General features: G+C 42.5%; 1 protein-coding gene across 1 annotated transcript in view; it reads left to right on the plus strand.

Moving 5' to 3' along the window:
- Positions 1-18,015, plus strand: part of NOBOX (NOBOX oogenesis homeobox) — a 46,564-nt gene that overhangs the window by 3,903 nt on the left and 24,646 nt on the right. Inside the window, exons 2-5 of the mRNA XM_010379437.2 lie at positions 8,661-8,866; positions 12,319-12,528; positions 12,697-12,754; positions 15,854-15,954. Coding sequence (XP_010377739.2) covers positions 8,661-8,866; positions 12,319-12,528; positions 12,697-12,754; positions 15,854-15,954 — 575 coding nt within the window. The remainder of the gene's footprint in view (positions 1-8,660; positions 8,867-12,318; positions 12,529-12,696; positions 12,755-15,853; positions 15,955-18,015) is intronic.

The following is an 18,015-nucleotide window of genomic DNA, read 5'->3' on the forward strand; positions in this document are numbered from 1 at the left end:
CTGGGACTACAGGCATTAGCCTTCATGCCTGGCTAATTTTCTATTTTTTTGTAGAGATGGGGTCTTTCCATGTTCCCCAGGCTGGTCCTGAACTCCTAAGTTCAAGCAATCTGCCTACCACGGCCTCCCAAAACAGTTATCTTTTGTTTTATTTTTGAGTTAGAATTCTTATTTTATAATAATTCTTTTTTGTTTGAGTTAGAATTATTATTTTATAGTTATTCTTTAAGTTTCAGGATACATGTGCAGAATGTGCAGGTTTGTTACATAGGTATACATGTGCCATGGTGGTTTGCTGCACCCATCAACTTTAAGCCCCGCATGCATTAGGTAATTGCCCTAATGGTCTCCCTCCCATTGCCCCTCACCCCCCAACAGGCCCTGGTGTGTGATGTTCTCCTCTCTGTGTCATGTGTTCTCACTGTTAACTCCCACTTATGAGGGAGAACATGCAATGTTTGGTTTTCTGTTCCTGTGTTAGTTTGCTGAGGATGATGGCTTCCAGCTCCATCCAGGTCCCTGCAAAGGACATGATCTCATTCCTTCCAAAAGAGTTACCTTTGGATCACTTTTATTAACATATGTGGTTACTCAGCAACTATTTGTAGAATGCACGAGAAAGCTTTATATGTAATATTATGACATTCTACTCACCTCTCCCTTATAGAAATTCTCATGCTTTGTCCTACCACAACTTGCTGAATAACCCCAATGATTTTAGTGTCATAGGTTAGGAAATTTTAAAAACAATCATTTTGAAGTAATGAGCCTCCCAGTATTAGAGCTATGGGACCAAATGTATGAAAGACATAGAATAAGGGATTCCTTTGAATAATATGTGAGTTTTACTTTTTTTGCGCTATAGAAAATACATAAGCGCCCATCAATACTCTCTCCACCATATCAACGTAATTTATTTAAGAAATACCTTTCACTCTGCCTTTAGTTCCTTATTCATGGAACAAATATCCTAGGCCCTAATGCTCCACACATTATGCTCTTTTATTTGCATTCCTTAAAATTCAGGGAAGCCTACATGAATAATGAGATGGAGAGAAATGATGCAGAAAGGTGTTGGGATAGCTTTTAGTGAATTTATTAGGCATATTTTGAAGTTGACCTTTTAATCCAAGTTTTTATTCAATTATATTGCAAGGAACTGAGCAGCATGGCCAGTTGGAATATTTGCATGCCAGCGGCATTGAGCAGTGAGTTTCATGAGGAAGCCATGGATTAAATCATGAAGAAGCCAATATATTATTTTCAAGGCTTGAGAGATAAAGGAGTTTTTTTGTTTTGTTTTGTTTCGTTTTTTTTTGAGACAGAGTCTCGCTGTGTCACCCAGGCTGGAGTGCAGTGGCGTGACCTCAGCTCACTGCAACCTCTGCCCCCAGATTCAAGCGATTCTCCTGCCTCAGCCTCCCGAGTAGCTGGGACTACAGGCACCCATCACCACGCCCGGCTAATTTTTTATATTTTTAGTAGAGATGGGGTTTCACCGTGTTAGCCAGGATGGTCTTGATCTCCTGACCTCGTGATCCACCCGCCTTGGCCTCCCTGCCCTAAATTTTAAGAAGCGGATATGCAAATCATTTTCATAATTTCTTCTCTAGATACTCTAGTATTATATACCCATATAAATACATTAATAATGTTAGTCATATTGAGGCCATTGTTATTCATTCCTGTTTTGAGGAATGAAAACTTTCCACAAGTTGCTCTAAGGCTTAACCATTCTCTTGGGTAGATGTGTCATTTATAAGAGCCAAAGCTTCACAGAACTAAAATCAAGTAAATAATGTTAGCGTTAAAGGGGATGGGGTAAATGGATTGACTACAAAGAATTAGAGAAATTACAGAAGCCTCAAATTACTAAAGTTTCCAATTATTCATACTTTAGCCTCCTTAAAAAAATTCCATATACCAGAACTTTTTTGTTGACTCTGTGGGAGGCACTTTTCATCTTCACATAAAAAAGACTCTGCTAACAATTTTTCCACCCAACAACTACAGAACAGACCCATTCCCACTAGACATGGCAAGCTCCCGGCAACAGAAGTGTTCAGTCTAAGGCTAGACAAATGCTTGTGGGGATCTGGCCTCTAAATTAATCTCCAAGGTTCTGTGTTGAGTAACTCCCCAGGAAATCTAACATTTTACAGCTATATGAAGTTTGAGGGAAAGGGCAGATGTATCTGCTTCCTTCTAAAATTGTGCTGATTAGCTAAAATCATCACAGGCAACCTTAACTTTGTACTTTTTGTAAATGCATTCTTATGGCCTCATTGAAAATTTACCAATACTGCATCTACTGGTCAGGTTTCCAAGTAGATTTATGACTGAAGAGTTTGCTCTCTGTAAGACTATGGATGCAAGAATGTAGATAAAAATGAGTTTCACTGGGTAGATGAGAGTTCCACAGTCCTCGGCAGGAAACTCACCCTGGCCATTTCATTAGAAGTTAACTTTCAATAAACCCGACAGTCCAGTTACATGGGATATTCCAGGTTGACATGTCATTGTCCTTACACGCAAATTTTAGTACCTACTGTAAGACAGACATTAGGGTATAAGGATGCCCTCACAGAACTTACATTATGGTAAATGAACAGAAGACAAACGAGAGAAAGGGGCCAGGAGTCAAAGAGGCATGGGACGAGAAAGAAAAAGAGAGAGAAGTTCCTGGGAACACAGACGGGGAAGACTGTAGAAAGTGCAAAAATGGGGCATTCACTGTGGGCACAGGAGAGAGGGAAAGAAGAGGAGAGTGGAAAGTTGGCTTCCCTTTTCTAAACCACTCGGAATGACAGCATTACCTTAAATTCTTGTTTTGTTTAGTTTCATTTTCAGACGAAGTTTTGCTCTTGTTGCCCAGACTGGAGTGCGGTGGCACAATCTCGGCTCACTGCAACCTCTACCTCCCGGGTTCAAGCGATTCTCCTGCCTCAGCCTCCTGAGTAGCTGGCATTACAGGTGTTTGCCACCACGCCTGCCTAACTTTTTGTATTTTTATTAGAGATGAGGTTTCACCATGTTGGCCAGGCTGGTCTTGAATTCCTGACCTCAGGTGATCTACCTGCCTCGGTCTCCAAAAGTGCTGAGATTATAGGCATGAGCCATCATGCCTGGCGTACCTTAAATTATTAACACCAAAGTTGCTACAATATATTGTAGGTAAGTTTTTTCATTATAAATCTATCTACATTTTTCTATATTTTGTAAAAATAGGTGACATGTATGTTTATAAATCAGAATTTTTAAAAACAGTTGTATTTGATTTAAAATATTTAAAATATATGTAAGAAAAAAAACCTCAGTAAATTATTATTCAAACATTATGAAGACATGAATTATTATTCAAACATGAAGAAACAGAGAGGCTCAACGAGGCCCACAGAGGCAGACAAAATCTGATTCTCGCCGGGCGCTTGTGGCTCAAGCCTGTAATCCCAGCACTTTGGGAGGCCGAGACGGGCGGATCACGAGGTCAGGAGATCGAGACCATCCTGGCTAACACGGTGAAACCCCGCCTCTACTAAAAAATACAAAAAAACTAGCCAGGTGAGGTGGCGGGCGCCTGTAGTCCCAGCTACTCGGGAGGCTGAGGCAGGAGAATGGCAGGAACCCGAGAGGCAGAGCTTGCAGTGAGCCGAGATCTTACCGCTGCACTCCAGCCTGAGCGACAGAGTGAGACTCCGTCTCAAAAAAAAAAAAAAAAAAAAAATCTGATTCTCCAAGGTCCTCATGAATAGAAATGTGTAGACAGGCCACAGAAGAAGGACAGAGGAATAGGCAGGGCGTGCAGAGCAGCAGCCAGCACGAGGACCCTCATTGTCTGACTCATTCTGCGATTTCTCAGACATTGAGATGGCACTTATTCCCAAGCATGTGTTTTTTCTTTTTTATAACGTTTCAACTTTTCCTTAAATCATTTATTAATTCAACAGACAATCATTAAGCATCTGTGCAAACTCCATTTCAGTTAGAATTATGCTATTGCTTATCTCCTGGACTCAGGCTCACCAGGAAAAACCCTATCACAATCCCACCCTCTCCCTCTCTAGCACCTGAAAATTTCCGGGGGGAGGTAAAAAAACAAGGCCGGGTGTGGTGGCTCATGCCTGCAATCCCAGCACTTTGGGAGGCTGAGGCAAGCAGATCACCTGAGGTCAGGAGTTCGAGACCAGCCTGACCAACATGGAGAAACCTTGTCTCAACTAAAAATACAAAATTAGCTGTGTGTGGTGGCACAGGCCTGTAATCCCAGCTACTCAAAGGCTGAGATAGGAGAACTGCTTGAACCCGGGAGGCAGAGTTTGTGGTGAGCTGAGATCATGCCATTGCACTCCAACCTGGGCAACAAGAGCGAAACTCTGTCTCAAATAAATACATACATACATACATACATACATGCATGCATGCATACATACAAAAACAAAACATGACAACTATGATGTCTGAGCTCACTTAAAATTGCATGCACACATCCCAATACACCTTTTTTAAGTGGGTCTTTAATGATGCCTGGCAATTCTACTGCATATCCCCAAACAATTCATTCTCTCATTTTCTTTGTTTCTATTTCATGGCTGCTCCTCTTCCTCAGACTTTCAATACCTCTTCCCCAACTCCTCACTTCCATTTGGTGACCTAGCTTCCAACTTCTCCGAGAAAATTGTAGCAATCAAAAAAGAACTCAGACTCCATCCCATTCTCCACCTACCAGCATCTGCCCCTGCCACCTTTCCTTCTGTTACCATAGATGAACCATCTACCGTTCCCATCAAAGTTGGCCATCCACTTGTGTACAGTTCTCCTTTCTGGTCCCTTCAGGATCATCCTACAACCTGCCCCTCTCTTTCCTACATCATGGGGTTTTTCCCCCCTTTCCCCTGGATCATTCCAATTGGCATAAAAAGTACTTCCTTAAATTGTTTTATTGACCCTACCTCCTTTATCAGCCACCCCCTCATTTCTTTATTCGCCTTTGCAGTGTACTTTTAAATGTTGTCTAAGTGCACTGTAGTTCCAATTCCCCTCTTGTTTCTCTCTTAAACCCACTCCAAGGATGCATTGGCCTCCCCATTCCACCAAAACAACTGGGCGCTGGTGAATCCATATTGCTGAAGTCAGTGGTCAAGCCTCAGTCCTCATTGGACTTGATATGTCTCATCAATATTTAATACAATTATCACATTCTACCCTTGACTCCCAGGACACTAAACTCTCCCCTCTCTCGGTGTTACTCCTGTCTCACTGGTCAGTCTTCTGTACCCTTCGCTGGTTCATCTTTTCCCCCAGCCTTTTAATGTAGGACGGCTGCTAGGGAAGGCCTCGTTCTTTTCTTTTTCATTGTGTCTGCTCACTCTTAGTGGTCACACCTAGTACATATGGTCTCCAACAATGTGTGCATGGAAAGTCACATACTGAATCTTCTACTTGTCATCTCCACCCTGATATCCGATGGACTTTTCGCACCCAGCATGTCCAAGACTAAACCAGTACTCTTCTCCCAAAAGCCTGTGTCACCTCCTACCTCCCCATCTCAATTGCTGGTAATCCTGTCCTTCTCATTTTCAAGCCCAAAACCTTGAAGTCATTCTGATTTCCTCTTTCTCTTGCACTTGCTAGTTCTGCTTTCAAAATGGACTTTGACTCCTTCTTTCTCTGTCATGATCACTCTGGTTCAGGTCACGTGGTCTCTTCTTGTGAATTACTGCAGTGGCCTCCCAGTGCTTCCTGCTTCTACCCTGAGCTCCTTCCTGACCGTTAGCACAGTGGCCACCTCCGGTTATGCCATTTCTCTACTTAAAATCCTGTTTAGGATTAGGAAGAAAGGCAAAGTCTTTACAATGAACTGAAATAGCCTAGATGGCCTCCATCACTTCTCTAATCTTATTCTTTGCCCTCCCTCTTCTCACTCTGCTCAAGCTTCATGGGCCTCCCTCATGGGCCTCCTTATTCCTCAGACACAACCCTTGCAGCCTTGGTCCTAGCTGTTCTCTCTGCCTGGAATGCACCTCCCCACATGTCCATCTAGCCAGAGCTCTTGCCATTTACATATCATTTTTCAAACCTAACTTTCTCAACAAGGCCTCCTCGGAGCTTCATATTTAATAAAGAAATAGGCCCACTAACCCAACTCCACCCCACCATACCCCTGGCACTTTCAATGCCCCTTACTTAGTGTTGATTTTATTTTTTCCAAAAATAAAATCCTCACCTAGCATCCCACATAATTTACTTATTAAGTTATCTCTCTTCCCCTTGCTAGAATGTAATCTCCATGAGGGCAACGATTTTTGTTGTTTTCACAGACGTTTCCCAAGGCTCTAGAGCAACATGGCAGATGCATTCCTTCATTCAACAAACGCCTGCTGAGAATTTTCCATGTGCCAGGCAATGGGAATTGAGTGCAGAATAAAACCATCATGCTATCTGTCCCTTTAAAACCTCACAGTCGCCGGGCGCGGTGGCTCAAGCCTGTAATCCCAGCACTTTGGGAGGCCGAGACGGGCGGATCACGAGGTCAGGAGATCGAGACCATCCTGGCTAACATGGTGAAACCCCGTCTCTACTAAAAATACAAAAAAAACTAGCCGGGCGAGGTGGCGGGCGCCTGTAGTCCCAGCTACTCGGGAGGCTGAGGCAGGAGAATGGTGTAAACCCGGGAAGCAGAGCTTGCAGTGAGCTGAGATCTGGCCACTGCACTCCAGTCCGGGCGACAGAGCGAGACTCCGCCTCAAAAAAAAAAAAAAAAAAAAAAAAAAAACCTCACAGTCTGATTCTTATTGAGATTTCCTGGACACCTAACTTTTAAAATATCAATGAGGAAGTGGAAAAGCACCAAGAAGAATTGCATCAGCCACACTCACAGCATACTAAATGCTCTCTTCAAACCCTGAGATTCTGCTGACTGAAATAAACACCATAACTGTCCACTTGGGTTTTAGGCTTCAGTGCTATCTCAGACAATTAAGCATCTACAGACTAGGACTCCAAGGTTCCTCAATCTAGTACGCAAAAAATGTATTTGCCTTAATGACACTAGATAGAATTAATGGTGAACAAAATAAAGCAAATAAGATATTATGTCTTTCTCACCCCAGGATTCTAGTCTCTCAATAATAATTCTAGTGTCTCAATAATTCTTCCCCTAAATTAAAAAATTAAAAGCTTTGAATGAAAATATCCCCATTAAAAAAATTCCCCTGACATGGTAATCAAGTCTTATGCTTTAGCCAATAATTGGCTGGACTGAAATTTTTCCATGCCCATTTTTCTGCAGTTCTGGCAGCAAATTGATAACCCCAGGCAATTTTTAATTAGCACCCTTTAAAAATGGTTTGCTAAATTAGTCAACTCTGAAATCACCTCACCAAATGATTAAGTTCAAATTGCATTTCAAATCCATCACCTGTTTTGACTATATGAACATACTATCACCCCAGGATGGTTAATTACAATGTTTATGTGTCTGTGTGTTCACACATGCATAGCACAGCATGCAGCAAATGCCAGCTGGCATATCCTGACACTGCTGTTTCTAGTGTCCTGCCGGCCTTTTGGTGTTGACATTTCTATCACCAGCCATCGTTCTGGTGCCTTAATCCTGTGGAGACAGTATGTAAAGATAACTCTCCTTACATCCAAGTAAATCACTTGTTATCTTGAGAAAACCTAGGGCCTACTTTAGTGAGGCCTTGGTGCTGGCTGTGCTCAGCTGGCCTGACAGCTGTGCTAACTCAGGGGAGGTCACTCTGTCCTCACACCTTTCACACCCAAATCATATTTATGAAGCACCTATTAGTAAGTGCATTCAAATTATTTAATTCTAAACACTAGGAATGAGGTAGTTTTTGTTTTGTTTTGTTTTGTTTTGTTTGCTTTGCTTTTTTGAGATAGACTTTCACTCTTTTGGCCCGAGCTGGAGGGCAATGGCATGATTTCAGCTCACTGCAACCTCCACCTCCAGGGTTCAAGTGATTCTCCTGCCTTAGCCTCCCAAGTAGCTGGGATTACAGGTACATGCCACCACGCCTGGCTAATTTTTGTATTTTAGCAGAGATGGGGGTTCACCATGTTGGCCAGGCTGGTCTCGAACTCCTGACCTCAAGTGATCTGCCTGCCTCAGCCTCCCAAAGTCCTGGGATTACAGATGTGCACCCCTGCACCCAGCTGAGGTAGTTTTAACTCTGACTCATAGATGAGAACATGAAACAGCAGAAGGCTTAAATAATTCAACCAAAGTTAGTGACAGAATCAGAACAGGACTTCTGGTCACCTGACTACAAGTCAATTGCCACCACCTAGTGCCCCCATCATCTCCAGTCTCCATTCCCCCAACCATCTCCTTGTCTCCCTTTCTCAAGTTCTGTCTCCCTCTAATCATGTCTCTACCCTGCAGCCAGTTCTTAAACCACGAACCTGCTTGCAATACTCTTTTGCTTACATAGCTTACCATTGACACTGGCTAAGGTTCAAGGTCATCCTGCAAAGCCTTGTGTCATCTGTCTTCCGCCTTCCTCTTCCATTTGCTCATCACACTCCAGCCACGCTGACAATGTGCAGTTCTCTAAACTCTCTTTGCTCTCTCAAGGCCTTTGCCCAAGCGAATCCCTCTGCCTATGACCCAGTGCCTACCCCTGCACTTTCACTAGGGTTATCACTGGTTCCTCCAGGTAGCCAGTGGGAAAGCCGAGTCCAGGCTTTTCAGTGAGATCTCCCTTGGCCTCTCCCAGGGGAAGGCAGACTCCAGCATGGCTCTCACTGAACCTGGCACGGTGGGAGCTGCAGCAGCATTGGTGCCCATACCTGACCTGACTAGGCCCATTGAACTGGGCCTTCGCCAGTGGTGGAAGACAAGGTAGACAGTGATATTCCATGAGGGGACAGCAGTGATAGGACTCTTCATGGAGCCAGCAGCCAGTGGCCCAGGAAAAGGAAGCAAGAAAATCTGGGAAGGGTATAAATCTGATTCAACATATTGTTATATGGTCATTCTACAAGATCAAGATGTCTTACTTATTGTTCCACAACCCAAAGAAAGTAGATCATAATTTTCCTTTTTTTTTTTTTTTTTTAGACATTGGTTAGAAAAAAGAATCAACTTAAGGAAAATCTGTCAGGTACTTAGCATTGTTAAAACTTAACTTGCCTGCTTTTCCATTCTACTTCTTTACATGGTCCTTGCTTACAGGGCTATTTTCTGATAAAGGGAGGTGAGGATTCCTTCCTGTTGTAATTTGTTCCATGAGATCTGTTCTAAGAGTGGGTGGTTTCTAGGAGATTTCACACCCAGCTTGGAATTGGTGGAATGTGTGTTAGCTCCTGCTGGCAATAAGAATCTTAATAATTCTGGCCTCAAGTTTATTCTCGAAGTCTAGGTGAAGACTGACACAACCTCAGAGCTGGAAAGAACCGTCGAAGACAAAGACTCTGGGGCCTGAGTCTTACTTGGTTAATGAGCAATCATATCTGCAGATAGCAGGTACATGCCCTAACACAACCACAATTATAAGTCTTTAATTCCTTTAAGGCAACGGAACTATTTTGGAATATCTTAAGCATCCGAGCATACAGTTAGGTGACTCATGACTTGAGTCTTACTTATGTGTTTGACATTGAAATAAACACACTGCAGAATTTCCCCCACCAGGTGGCAGCCAAACCTTACTAAACTATGATGTGTATATTCCACATGTATACAAGTAGTGTGTATATTTCCACTGCTTGTTGGCCAAGTAGCATTCTAAACGTTACATCTTCATTTTCAGCTCAGTTCAGTGGGCCCACCATTTGCAAACCCTATGGACGGTATCCTGATGGTGAAGTACTGAAAAAATGGGGGATTGATACAAGCAGCATTATTAGGGTACCAGGGCTAAACAGCAACTCTGGGGTAGCTATTGGCAGTCCAGCCTGAACTGGGTTCATGTCTCAGTTAATCTTCATTTAGCCATTGAAGTGGGGAAAATCAGATAGTGTACCACTGACACAGTCCTAAATACAAGACTTTCCGTTAAATCCCAGGCATCTCAGTTCAATAAATCCTACATTGCATGTTGGCTTTTGTCAACCTCTCTTCTAGACACCAATGTAAGAAGGTCATAGCTATTGGGGAAAAAAATAGACTCATACTTTAAGTCCTTACTTGCAGGAGGGTCCCTTACTGTAAGAAGGTCATAGCTATTGGGAAAAAAATTGACTCATACACAAGAAGGGAGTAAAATAAAAAGAAATTATTCTTATGAACCTTTTGTCTTCCCTTCCCCAAATAAACTCCTTGAGCAAACTACAGAAATGCTAACAGCAAGAGGTCAATGTACTTAATTCTTTCAAAAATCATGATGTGTGGTGGCCAGACAAACCACCCAAGGGTTCAAAATAGGGAAGGAAAGGAAGATGTTAGTTCATGGTAGCATAACATTACCAGAGATGCTACTGTTGTTCTCAGTGGGGAAAAAAAATATGTCAATTTTATAGGGGAATGAGGACAGAAAAAGTGGTTCTTTCCTTCACCATTTACTCCTTTTAATCAAGGCTTGCCTGCCCCGTTCCCATCTCCCTGAGTCTTCTCTGAGGATCCTACATGTAAGTCTGCAAGGGAGAACAGGACAGGAAAGTTTGCTGATGAACTATATTACACTGTGTGTGTGACTGTATGTGATTTGTGGGGAAAGGGACAGGGGGCACACTCATTGTCCCCACCCTTAACGAAGAGTAGAAACAGGTTTCTCCTTGAGACAGCAACTGATCCAAACAGATGGGAAGCAGGATCACATGGGAAGCGAGGTTTTGAATGGTTTCCTCAACATACATGTTCTCTCTGATGCGAGGAAAAGTTTAAAATGAGAAAAGGTAAATAATTAAACCATAGCACTGTACCTCATTCCCACACTCAGATTACCATTTATCACAACATTCTCTCTCAGTGTATCTAAATATGATTGCAAGTCCTTCCCACACAATGCTTCAAGCAGTCCCTTCCAGTCGATTAATCTATCAGACTTAGCAGAAAAGTTGAAAACTATTTCCCAAATACCAGCTCTAAAGATCACCTATACAGAAGATGCTTTTGATTCCAGAACTATCCAATATGGAAGCCACTACCATATGTGTCTACCAAGCACATAAATTGTGGCCAGTGTGACTTAGGAATTAAAATTGTATTGAATTTTAATTGAAAGTTTAAATTTAAATAGCCACATATAGTGGCTACTGGGCTGAACAGTGCAGATCTAGAACGTTTCCATCATCACAGAAAGTTCTATTGGACACCAGTCTATTCCACAGCCACATCAGAAAGCTCTAAGTATTTACATAACTCACAATTAGAACTTGGCTTCTGGCCAGGCACGGTGACTCACGCCTGCAATCCCAGCACTTTGGGAGGCCAAGGTGGGTGGATCACCCGAGGTCGGGAATTCAAAACCAGCATGGCCAACATGGCGAAACCCTGTCTCTACAAAAAAATATAAAAATGAGCTAGGCTTGGTTGTGCATGCCTGTAATCCCAGCTACTCGGGAGGCTGAGGCATGAGGATCACTTGAATCCAGGAGGTAGAGGTTGCAGTGGGCCGAGACCGCACAACTGCACTCCAGCCTGGGTGACAGAGCAAGACTCTATCTCAAAAAAAAAAAAAAAAAAAAAAAACTTGGCTTCTTCATTTTAATATACCATTGCAAGCAGTCTTGCAACTTCCTTATAGATTATTTTATTGGTAATAACACCTGAATCAAATTAAATGTGATCTTTAGCTCTCAAGCAACAGCATGTTGAGAAACTCAAACTCAGTGATGTTTGGGGCACAAGTGTCTTTAATGCAGACTGCTGCTGAGATGCTCACCGTCTAAGCCCACATCATTCATTCACAGATGGGTGGTGTATTTCATTATTCTAAGCCTAGGCCTAGCAATCCTTCTTGATAAACCTCAGGAGCATGGATCTCAGAGTTAATCTCCTATTCCCACCCCAGGCATTCACACATCAGACAGAATTTTATTAATCAAATAGGAAGTAATGTGTAAATGGGGCATGGATCTTTACCATTCACAGATTACAAACACACACACACACATACATACACACGTGAAATAGTCATGGGGGGAGATTTGCATATGCCACCCATGCTACCCAGAGCCCCTTGCCACTAGCCACGTTCAACCTCACAGTATTCTTCAACATTGCCATAGCAAACCCTTGGGCAACGTCTCCTTTGAGCTGTTTGCAGACAAAGTTCCAAAGACCGCAGAAAACTGTCTTGCTCTGAGAACTTGAGAAAAAGGATTTGGTTATAAGGATTCTTGCTTTCACAGAATTATTCCAGGGTTTATGTGTCAGAGTGGTGACTTCACACACCACAGTGGCACTGGTGGCAAGTTCATCTGCAGGGACAAATCTGATGATGAGAACCTCATCCTGAAGCATACAGGTCCTGGCATCTTGTCCATGACAAATGCTGGACCCAACGCAAATGATTCCCGGTTTTTCATCTGCACTGCCAAGACTGAGTGGCTGGATGGCAGGTGTGTGGTCTTTGGCAGGGTGAAAGATGGCATGAACATTGTGGAAGTCATGGAGTGCTTCTGTTCTAGGAATAGCAAGATCAGCAAGAAGATCATCACTGCTGACTGTGGGCAAATCTAATAAATTTGATTTGTGTTTTAATAAATTTGATTTGTGTTTTACCTTAGCTACCAGACCATTCCTTTTGCAGCTCAGGAGAGCACCCTTCTACCCTATTTGCTCTCAGTATCCTATAATCTTTGTGCTCTTGCTACAGTTCTTTGAGTTCCATATTTTCCTTATTCTCTTCCACATCTAGCCGGATTACAGCGTTAAGTTTATGATTATGACACAAAAACTAACAAAAAAAAAAAAGAGAGAGAGAGAGAGAGAGAGAGAAAGAAATGGTGTAGTGAACTTACTCCTTTTCTCACTGCAGATAAACTATCCTCCAGGTTTGGCCCATCAGCCTCTTCAAAGCCCTTACCTTTTTCCTCCACACTGTGATTCAAAGATTTGAGGGAATGCACTCCTCTAAATCTGCTCTAGGGACAGCAAAGACCCCACTGTTACCATCCCCGGTCTTGGGTTCAAATTACTGCTTGTTAGGTAAAGAAAATGTTGATGTGTGGGGTGAGAGGGTTGAGTTGTCCACAAAGAAATGATAGCTTCCATTCTTTCTGATTTGTTTATAGCAATGATGCTAAAATACAGATGAACACCTTAATAAGTTAGTCTTCCAGATTGATCAGGTGTTGCTATTTGATAAGTAGCAATAGTATCTAACAACACATCCATCCAGCATGTAGCATTACATTGTAATATTGTAACATTACAATATTAACTGCCCTGATTAATGAAAATGATTTAATCAATGCAAATGGTATGTCTTCTTCCAAACTCAGCTATGACATTTTGCCAATGACCATGCAAGGTTTCAAGGAAGAGAATTTTAAAGTGGCTTCTCCATTTAGAATGTTCTACTGTTTACGCAAGGCAGCCTACTCTTCTCCCTTGTCCAGACAGATTTGACCTGTCCAGATAATTTGAACATCAACTCTACCACTGTGTTAGTATTTAAAGGTTATATGCTGCTCAATACCAACTTTTCTTCTAAAAGCCCTGATGCTGCAATTTCCAAGCAGAACTGGGACTAGCTTTGCCTCCTTTCATTCATTGCCTTGTATTATACATATAAAAGCCCATTTCCTCACTGAGCTGTAAAGGCCTTTGAGGGCAGAGCCTAGATTATTCATTGTTATTTGCCTTTCTTCATTTTCTGTACTTGGCCCCTACATATTTCTTAAGTGTTTTCTCTCATTCATCTGGCTAACTCCACATCATTTTTTTTCTTTTCTTTTTTTTTTTTTTTTTTGAGTGTGTGTGTATGGGGGCGGAGGGGGAGTGCGGACTTCTTTGATGCACCCAGCCCCTTTTGCTTAAATTTGCAAGAACTGATTTTTTTTGACTGCACCCTGAACCCCACCTGATGTAGGCAAGGATGACCATATGCCTTCAATGCTTAACAGAGTGCCTAAGCCACCATGAGCACCAATTCACAAGAAGGAAAGTGTTCTGAGTGTTAATACATAGTAGGAATGCAACAAATGCCTGGTTGTTAGGATATGAGGCTTCTAGTATCAGCCTTCTTTATTTTTTTCTTTGCTACACTAGAAGGATAAGATGCAAATAGACCCCTCACTTTCTGAGCCTTTGTCCTTATGTTCTCAATGAAAGGGAAACTAAATTTTTGTCATTAATGATTCAGTATAAGAACAAGGTTTCAGGGAAATCGTAGAATGGAGAGACAAAGCAGACAGCAGGAAGGAGCTTCATAAAAGAAAGATCTGTCCCTGGCTGAGGAGGTGGGGAGTGCCAGTGAGGAGAAGCGAGACCTCAGAGAAGAGGACGCTGCTGCTTCTACAGAGATAGGACCACCGAACCCGTTTACAGAATATCTTGTTTTCCCAAGCAGACAGATCTCAGACCTAAAGAGAATGTGTAGACAAGGAGAGCAGATGTCTCTGATGATCTATAAGGACAAATAACAGACAAGTAGGTGGTCTCTCCTGTATAAGGCCCAGGACCCTAGGGAACCCCTCAGTATGACATGCCCAATTTCTAATTAGACTGATTTGGAGAACATAAAGAAAGATGTTAGCCTGTAATCCCAGCACTTTGGGAGGCTGAGGCAGGCAGATCACCCGAGGTCAGGAGTTTGAGACCAGCCTGACCAACATGGAGAAACCCTGTCTCTACTAAAATTACAAAATTAGCTGGGTATGGTGGCACATGCCTGTAATCCCAGCTACTCAGGAGGCTGAGGCAGGACGATTGCTTGAACCCAGGAGGCAGAGGTTGCGGTGAGCCAAGATCGTACCATCGCACTCCACCCTGGGCAACAGGAGTGAAACTCCATCTCAAAAAAAAAAAGATAGTATTTCTCATGTATCTGAATATGTGAACCTAGATTCATATGTACATTATTAAATAAATTGGAAGTGCTCAGGATACGTTCCCATATTATTCAGCTTTTGCATTGCGCTATTGGTTGTGCTGCTCTGACTGACCCTGAAGAGCAGAGCTTTAGTGCACAAACACAAGGGAGCAGTGAGACTGTGTGTTCTTACAGGCTGCCCAGGACAAAGCTAATCCTTGCTCGAGGTCGAGAATAGAGATCATGTAGGCTTCTTTCTTTGGTGCTTAACATTCTTGTAAGTCTAAGGACAAATTTACTGACGTCGAGTCCTCCCAGAACAAATGGTACTCTCTCACCTCTGAGCTTCCAATGATTTACTACCATCATCTTCCAACTCAGAGTTCAAAGAATCAAGGAAATTGAGGCCTACCTCTTCACCTTTTAAATTAAAATCTACAAAGAAAGTTTCAAGGTGAGAGAAGACATAAAATCATATTAATGTATAAAATACAAGACAAAGAAAATGTTCTAATCCTCTTAATAAAATACTGTCAGTGTAGAGGAAGGCAGTCTCCTTATTCAAGCATATCCTTCTAACCTCTCGCTTACCGTAAAGACAGAAAGTAAAGCCATACTTTTAAGCCAGGTTAATGAACAATAGAAGAATCCCCAAAATAATTTTCTATGGATAGTTCCACGGTACAAAACAATCCTTTAAACCATCACGCTTGAAAAGAAAGATCCAAAGGAGATCATAAGGGCTGGATCATAATGTGTCCATACTGTGCCCTAACAAGAGAGTAAATATTCACTGCAGGTCACACAGAACATCCCTTGAGCAGGGCCAGAAGGACACATTGACAAATAATTTGACTTATGGCATGACCTGTGCAAATCTGCCCTAGTGAAAACCTGTTGGGTTGCAGAAACAGAAGTCTAGTCGAAGTATTACTGTTTACTATGATGAGGATTCAGGCCACTTTTGCATCAGTCACCTACTGCTTCTAGTCAGTACCCATTCTAAATGGTCAGTACCTGTGCCTTTCTAGTTATCTTTTTTTTTTTCTTTTTTTTTTTTCTTGAGACAGGTTCTCACTCTGTCACCCAGGTCGGAGTGCAGTGGCATGAATATGGCTCACTGCAGCCTCAACCTCCTGGGCTCAAGTGATCCTCCCACTTCAGCCTCCCCAGTAGCTTGGACCACAGGCTTACACCATCACACCTGGGTAATTTTCTTATTTTTTGTAGAGATGGGGTCTCACCATGTTTCTCAGGCTGGTCTTGAACTCCTAGGCTCAAGTGATCCTCCCACCTCAGCCTCCCAAAGTGCTTAGATTACAGGCATGAGCCACCGAGTCCGGCCTCCAGTTATCTCATACTGTATCAACCAAAGCAGCCACACAAAACTCAATTTCTGGAAATAACAGACAAATTCCAAGGGATGCAGAAGGTAGAAAGTAGTTTCCCTGGATCTCCCTGATGCTATCGCCACAGAATAGGTAGAGAGGCCTATGAGAAGTTCTGTACTGGTGATGGTGGGACAGATAGAGTATAAAGTTAGTAATAAAGATGGCTTGAATGTAGTCTTTGCAATAGAGAAGACATACTGTTTTAGGGAAAAGATTGGGAAGACTTGAGAGATACAGCAGAGAAAACATTGGCAAAAATTTGTAATAGATGAAAACCCTGTTTCCCAAAGAGCACAGCCATTATTAATTTGAAAATTTTCTGGGCCACCTGCTGAAAATGACAGACTCCTGGGCTTTCCTCCAGAAGCTCAAAAATCAGCATTGCAGAGGAGGGAGAGGAAGTCTAGAAAATCTGCATTTTTAACTCGTTTCTCAGGTGATTCTCAAAGAAATAGTCCGAGAAGGGGAAGAAGGATGCTGTGCCTGGCCATTATCCTATGTGAGTTTAGATCCCATGGAGCACCCAAGAGGATGCCCCTGAATGCATTTGGAAAAACAGGTGTAGATGGTCAGAGCTGGAGTTAAAGATCTGGGATGAATCAGAATTTTCTGATAAAATGGAGGCAGGCAATGACAGAGGGAGAAGTTGCTTATCTATATATTCAATATCCAAATACTCCCCTATTTTGGAAGAAACTTTACTGTGTGGATCTTGGTGGGAGCAGGGCCCCACCCCTCACTATGGGAGAAGAAGCCAGTTATTCCCTCCCCCTACCCTCTAGTGACCAGGATGTAAACACACATCAAGGTGAGGTCAATTAGATGCTTCCACTCAGGACTTGGTGTGTTGAACTGGAGACTTAAAGATGCAAAAAGAGTTGAGATGTCCCAGCAACCACCACTCTAGTATCAAGGTTCCCATGGCAATGCCCTACCCAGAATCTTACTGGAATAGGAACTTCTCTTCTGCTGAGCCATTTTCCAAGTCTGGTTTTTCAATGCTGCAAGAATCTATGACCTACTTATATATTTTTCCATAAATTCTCATACTGCCTCAGTTTACAAGATTTGAAGAACCCTAGAGGACAAAAACAGACCCATGATAATTCCTCTGGATATTAAAAAGAAGTACAAATATATGAGACAGAGAAAGCACATTCAAAAAACAAAGGGTCAAAGAGTTTCTTGAGATAAGGATTCAGGAGAGCACAATACCACAGAAATTAATAAAGAGTTCACTGAAGAAACCGATGTTCTAGGGCTGGCCATTTCCTTTTCTCTCCTCCCAGATTACATTGATAATATTTCTATTTTTAAGATTTATCACACAATATTATAATTATTTCTCCCAGTAGACTATTGGTGCCAACAGGGTAAGAACTATCACGTATTCCCTGATAAATCCACAGGCCACTTCCAAGTGTTGTCTACACACAGCTCCAGAAATACATAAGGGAGGCAGGGAAGAAAAAAGGAAAGACTGAGCCTTGAAAAAGGAAAAACAGGTGGAATGGTAGTTCTCCGGGCCTCCCTGAGATACAAACTAAGCCAACCTGTCGGGTTCCTCTCCCTCCTGCTGAGATGTCACCAAAGCAGTACCTGGGTTCCCACCATGACCTCTTCCTCCTTGGGAAATGTCTTTGCCCCTTCCAAAGATATTCGCCTCTCTCCTCCCCACC

The sequence above is a fragment of the Rhinopithecus roxellana genome, chromosome 6, assembly GCF_007565055.1.
Source record: "Rhinopithecus roxellana isolate Shanxi Qingling chromosome 6, ASM756505v1, whole genome shotgun sequence".
Classification (NCBI taxonomy): Eukaryota; Metazoa; Chordata; class Mammalia; order Primates; family Cercopithecidae; genus Rhinopithecus; species Rhinopithecus roxellana.